Raw genomic sequence first — 7,237 nt, forward strand, 5'->3', positions numbered from 1 at the left:
GATAGTGAGGGAGATATGAGTATTTATTCATATTTCCCCCACTATCATGCAATAAATGTACAATGTTGAATATTAATCTTTGTAAAATAATTTAGATATAATAATAATCTTTGTAAAGTTATTTAAATGTGATAATTCACTTTGTTTTTATTGTGTTCTGGTTAATCTGTCATAAGTAACAATTCGGAAAATTGCATGTTGCAGATTTCTAAGAGAAACTAAACCTTTTTTTAAAACATTGTTTTCATTTTCATAGATCGTCAAGGCCTGAAGAACAGAGAAAAAGTAAGCAAGCTCCAGGAGTTACTCATCCAAGCTCTGCAGACACAAATTTCTGCAAGTCACCCTACTGAAGTTGGCTTATTTCCACGACTTTTGATGAGCATCTCAAGTCTCCGTGAGCTGGGTGTTGAACATCGTCGCATGTTGGAGAGTCTCAAGCACCAAATGAGTTTCCGTCATGACCTTTATGCAGAGACTTTTGATCTCTGCTGATTTTGGAGGATCCAGGATATTTTCCATTAAAAAAAATGGAAAGAAGAGGACCCATTTGTGATATGCTTGATAAATTTGTCAGCAATTGCTTGTTATGTTTATGATGCTTTTTTTTCTTCAAACAGGTCTGTTGACTGAAATATAGATTGATCCATAACAATCTGGTTAAGATTAGATGTTAGATCAACTCACTGCACAAATGTGTATTGAGTAAGCAAGATCTAATATCTAGTTTGTTTAATCTAACTAAGGAAAGAGGACCCATTGTGGACATACCAGTTGATTGATGTCAAATTAGTGCTTTGAATCACTGTTCCAGGATATGATTGGTCCACTTGTTCACTGGTTTTGTGATATATTGTTGTTAACTTATCTCTTATTTATTGCCTGTCTCTAATGTAAGTTATTAGATTATTTATTTATTATATCATTAGTGGGTTTTTGTTTTTTTTTTGGGGTGACTTGATCAAGAAAAAAGACAGACTGGTCTTTGTTTGTATTGCACTGATTTGAAGTAGAGAATTGTGTATTTTATTTGTTTTGCCACTGTTATATTTTTGTCCAACTTTGTAAAGAATACTATTTATTTATGAATTTTCATGTGAACATTGTCAAATAGGTTTCATTAAGTATTTATTTTACAGAATCCTTATTAAGGAATTATATATTGAGTATTATTTTAATTTCATATCAATTTTATCAGAGATGTCTGAAAATGTTTTATTGGTACAACAAATGCCATCTTGTTGTTATGATATAAAGGTGCTATATTGTGGGAAGTTTTTGAAAATATGCTGAAGCACTTAAGCTTCTTATAAATGTTCATTATAAGAAATGGCATTTACATTTATGCTGTGTATAATGCTATATCTCAATTTGACTTGGTGTGAAAACTTTGTTAGAGTTCAAGTAACGAAGCGTGCTGGAATTGTACAAAGGATACTGGATACATACACTCTTTTGTACAGTAGTTTTGTAGTACATGTAATTGCCTACTTGATGGCTACAGTCCTTGCCATTTATGTAATATTATATCCCACAATTCATCAGATATCCCATGAATCATCAGTGTAAGCATTGATATGTATGCTTACATGCTCAATGCAACTTATTCAGCCAGATAGTACCATTTAACATTCCAAAACCCAGCATGCTAATTGTGACACAATGTTTTCCAGGATTTTGTAGTTTTAGGGAGGTCAAGTAGACTTATTCACCTGAACTTTGATAGTGTTTGCTTTGGAGAAAATTTCAAATGACATGTGGTAAATCATTTTCACATAGCATGTCACATTTGTTTCAATTCTATTAAACTATATCTATCTATATTAAACTGTATCTACATATCATCTACACTTGGTGAATATTCTGCAGACATTTGCAAAGAAAGGTTTTCTTGATCAGGTGATAGGCATGTCAGAAATTCCTTTTAAGTTCATATTTTCTCCAATAGGCACATTGTTATTGTGAGAGAGATAATCCAAATGGAAAATTATTTTGCTTTAAATTAGAAAATGTTACAGTTAATAGGTTGTATTCTTGCTATGGAATATTTTGTAACTTTGATTTTTGCAATGATCATGAAATCTCAAATGTGAAATTAAAATGCTGTAATGGAGCAAACTGAAAAGAAACTAGATTTATGCAAGAACTTGTGACAGAAATTTTCACAAGTTGTGTATAAGGAAACATGCTGTACCATAGTGCTAATACTATTTTTTGTGCATTGACAAGTTAGTGGTAAACTATGGTTAATTTTCAGTGTTAACCATGAAAATGTTATGTGAATACATATTACCAAACTTATCTGTATGAATTTGTCAGTCATGCAGGTTTTTTCGTCTGAAAATGTGGAAAACTGCATACATGTTTCTTCTGACATCGTATTCATAAACTAACTGTACATAAAATGGAGTTGTGGAACTTGTATTTGTAAATAGCAGTTTGAACTGAAGTGGTGCTTCTCGCAAATATTGCAGCATTTTAAAGTTGTTATGATAAGGTTCTATTTGGTGTCAGTTGGCACATGTGTTAACCAATTTTCTCTTTCTCTTTTCTCCATGTATGTATAAACAAATTTCTACTGTAACATCTTTTGGTTGTCCGAAATGCCCCTCTTCAGTTCGCATCCAATGCAAATTGTTTATCTCACTTATGCAAATTAGCATCTGTACATTGTACTTTTTCACCTTTTACTGTATAAGAATGGTTGCAATATCAGTGTTACAGAATCAGCATTCAGATCCAGAGTAGAGGAGGTCTTTATTTTCAGATGTCATTGTATATGACCATGATACATTTTATCTAAAACTTCTGAAGTTTTCATATTTTAATTTTATGCGTCTTTCACACCCTGCAATAGATAATCTGTATCCATTGATGTTGTTAGTGATCTTGATGTGTGCATTGGTTTTTAATTTCAACCCAAGTTTTTGGAAACTAGCATCAGTTATTTTTCTCAAAACTTCAGAGAAAGTATGAGTAGATTTAGGTTTAGTCTTTTGAAGATTTGACTTATAATTGTTGAATATCTGACAATTTCACCACACCACACTAGAAAAAACATGAAAGAAAATTGTATGCTACATTTATATGGATCAGTAAATCATCGATGATCTGCTTATCGGAAATTTACCAAAGTCTTCTCAAAAGATTACAGGGAAAGACTGTTGATGTGTGTAGATTTAAGAGAAATCATAGTAATCACTAAACTCACAACAAAAAGTTTTTGAAAGAACATCTCATTTTAACTATGTGAAGTATATTGGTCATTTTTACCCGTTTGTGCTGTATTGATTTTTGTTAGATGATGAGATTTTATAATGAAAACCATTACCAGCATGCTACTATGTGTGTTATGTGTTTAAAATACTATATGTAGTTTGAGTGATTGTGATGTTTGCCCTCATCATGCATTCATATTGAAATGAGTATACAACCCTTTGTATTGTTAGTGATCAAGAGAATCAGACTAACTACTGTTTCAAACTGAACTGTGAAATTTCTACATTTCAAATGAAGAATCATGAAAGTTTTATTCTTAGAATTTTCACCAAAATCATTAATCAGTTTTAATCCTAAAATGGAAATGGATAGAATTTTTTCTTCATAAAGTATGACTGCAGTTTCAAAAAATTGTAGGTTTCATAATGCATGTTCATGTCATCCAATATCGTCCCTGCTTTACGCTGTCAAACAGTGTCGTCTGCTGTCATAATGCACGCTTTGTCTAACTCACTTACCGTCAAAGACTGGAAACTTCCATTTTGCAGTTTCAAACATGTCTAGTATCTACAAGGTTCAAATTGGTGCTGGTATTTATTTTTTGTGTATTTGATAAATTAGTGTTTCGTTGTGCTTTCCACGTTCAAGAAATTTAACTGTTTGTGTCTACTGCACATTGAAACCAATATTGGTGTTAAATCTTATTTGCTTTCTACAGTAGATTTAGAGAGTTTGGAGTGCTTCTGAATGTTGTCATTTGTTTCATCTATTTAATTCCATTTCTATTTTTATACATTGAAGTATAAATGTGAACCATTGTTTGATCATGACAGTGAGGATTTTTTTTTGTTTTTTTTTTTTATTTTTTTTTTTGTTTTTTTTTTGCCTGAAATATTTAATTTATGCCAGACACAGGAATATAAGAATGAATATTTTCATGATAATCAAGTTTTTCATCAACCAGGATGATGCAACTAATATTTCTAATTTAAGAATGATTAGATGACTTGCAAACATATTTTATGCATATGCAGTATTTATCAATGGCAAAAATATGTGTATTCAACAATATAATGAGTTGAAACATTTTGTTTTAAAGCATTAATTGCTACATTTAATTTGTATTTGAAACAAGACAATCTCTGAATGTTATTTATATGTTGATCAGAGTAACAATTCTTTTTAAATCCTTGTAAATAACTATTTTTTGATTAGACAATTTAAAAAAAAATTTAAAGTGGGACATCCTCATTTCACTGGAGAGTAACTTGTGTTTGTCTTGAGTTTTGTAACAAAAATATTTAGAAAATTTTGAATTCATTTTCCTGTAAAAAGTGGAATGGTGTCCTCATCTGTTCTTGTATTTATTAACTTTTTTTCCTTTTTATACCCCTACAAACGAAAGGGGGGGGTTATACTGGAAACACCTTGTTCATCTGTCCAGACATAATTTGTGCAGAGTATATCTTTAACACCAATGAACAGATTTGATTAAAATTTCTTTATATTTTGAATGAATAATGAAGTTGTGTACCTCCTATTTTGATTGAGATTGCAATTGGTCTGCTTCCGTCATGCATTAACAATTGAACATTTTTAAGTTCTTGATAACTACCATTCCAATTCTTTCCAATTTTGGTATGAAGCATCTTTGAAACAAGGGGAATATAAATTGTAAATTTCTGGACTACTGGGGCAGGACAAAAACTGTCAAAAATTGACCATTTGAAAAAATCTTCTTTACAACCACACATCTGTAAGAAAAATTAAATGCATCGTGATGTAGAGCAGGAAAGCCTCTACCAAAAAAATTGTAAATTTCATGATCCCTGGGTTAGAGGTTCTGACTTGGTATATATATGGTGTATATGTGTAAACATGTAAATAAAATCTTCTTTAATACTATTGATACAAAATAGTTATTCAGAAGGAGTAAGTAGTCCTTTACCAAAATTGTATATTTCATGATCCAAGGGGATAAGGGTTTTGTTACAGGGTTGAGCCAAAATTATTATAGTGATTATTGTCTTTATCATTTGAAGGACTTCTTGAAGTTTATTAATACAGTAAATAAACTAAATGCATATTTAGGAAAAGCAGAAAAGGATGTACCATAATTGTGAATTTCGCATTCCCAAGGTTTCAAATCTAGGATGGGTCCAACTTAGTGTTACATATATTATATTATGTAAAGCCTTTCATCAGAATATGCACTTTCGAGGGCATTTAAGTTTTAATTACAAATACTATTGCTGAATACAATGTATTAAAATTTAGCTTAGATATTCAGAACAAGAATTTTTTTTATAGATTTCATAGCCCTTGGGACTAGTGATACTTTTAACTAATGCTCAGGTGACTGATAAGGCCTGTGGGCCTCTTGTTAACATTTAAGGAAGTTGTGGATATATTTTTTTTCATTTGGGTGTTGTTACTTGTCATTGTCCAGAGTATCTTAAAAACCATTTATTCTTCAATGAGCACTATTTTCCAATGTGCTGGGGTGGGGGTATTAGTCCTGTTTGGACAGTTGGGGGGGGGGGGGGGGGGGGTCATACCTTGAGCGATCTGAGGATTAGGACATGAAAGCTTTTAGTGGATGCATCTTGCTGTTAAAGGTGTTCTGAGATCGATTAATGTCTTTATCAGATAATGTTTAGCACATATGAAGTCTGAGCTCAGCAAATTTTTGTCATGGGTAGGAGGATTGTTACTGTCAAAAAGTAGATCACAATGACATTATTAATTTGAATTAGCCAGAGTTTGTTTACCAGAAATAATTTAATCTATCTGTTGCAGTTTCTTAAATCAGAGGATGTGACATCGTTAAGTGAATTAATTTTTATTTGTATTGTACAGTTTTAAAATTGTGATTTTAGTAATTTCAGCAAATCTACCTGTTATGTAATACTGTCATTGTCAAAGAGATTGTACTTAATAGCAATAGAACATACTGAATCTCATTTTGTGTTCCTGGCATAAATTATAAGCATAGATAAATAAAATTTGGTTCATACCAGTTTGTTTGTGATTCATGAATTATGAAAGACAGGTAGACAAAAGAGGCCAATACAATGCAAGATTGACGAGAGGGATGTTATTAAAATTCTATTAAATGTCAAGTGGCAGATGTGTCGTGTCTTATCATTATTTCTTAATCATGGATGTTGGATGATGTCCTATTTACATCTTATGAATTTTTTTTTTACAGTGCTTTCCATAAAGTTTTGATTTTTTGTAAACCCTGGCACAATCTGCATGTTGTAAACAAATTTTTCCACAATCTATGTAAAATTTACATTTGCCTTGGTGAACTATGTACCACAATATTTAATTGCAGTACATCATGATTATACATTGAAGGACAGACATATGCAATTCGTTAATATGTTGGTCTTCTAAAAGCTCAAGTGAGTTTTCTGATCACTTTTTGTTCAATGTCTGTCCGTAAACTTTTAATATTTTCAACTTTTCGACAAGAACCACAGAGCTAATTTCAGCCAAACTTGCCGCAAAGCATGCTTGGGTAAAGAGGACTTGAGTTTATTCAAATAAAGTGCCGTGCCCTTTTTAAAGTGGAGATAATAAGAATTGGTAAAAAAAAATTTGTGGCATTGTTTAAAAATCTCAACAAGAACCACTGCGCCAATGTCAAACAAACTGGGCTCAAATCATCCTTTGGTAAAAGGGATTCAAGTTTATTTAAATGAAGGGCCACCCTCTCTCTAAAGGGGAGATAATCAAGAAAATGCAAAAATAGGGTGGGGTCTTTTAAAAATATTTTCTCAAGAATCACTGGGCCAGAAAAGTTGAAACTTGCATGAAAGCTTCTTGACATAGTTTAGATTCATACATGTATTTGTTCAAATCATGGTCCCTAGGGGTTGAATGGGGCCACAATAGAAGATCAAAGTTTTATATGGGATATGTAGGATAAATTAAAAATCTTCTCAAGAACAATAGGGCCATGATTAGTCATATCAATATGCATGTTGCTTTATGGGCCACTTGGGGTCAA

General features: G+C 31.8%; 1 protein-coding gene across 5 annotated transcripts in view; it reads left to right on the forward strand.

Moving 5' to 3' along the window:
* Window positions 1-6,238, forward strand: part of LOC125668650 (nuclear receptor subfamily 1 group D member 2-like) — a 55,122-nt gene extending 48,884 nt beyond the window's left edge. For all 5 annotated transcript variants that reach the window (XM_048902969.2, XM_048902970.2, XM_048902972.2 and 2 more), the window contains one exon: window positions 257-6,238. In XM_048902969.2, coding sequence (XP_048758926.1) covers window positions 257-495 — 239 coding nt within the window. In that variant the 3' untranslated portion in view covers window positions 496-6,238. The remainder of the gene's footprint in view (window positions 1-256) is intronic.
* Window positions 6,239-7,237: the final 999 nt, after the last annotated feature.

This window comes from Ostrea edulis, chromosome 4 (genome assembly GCF_947568905.1).
Source record: "Ostrea edulis chromosome 4, xbOstEdul1.1, whole genome shotgun sequence".
Classification (NCBI taxonomy): Eukaryota; Metazoa; Mollusca; class Bivalvia; order Ostreida; family Ostreidae; genus Ostrea; species Ostrea edulis.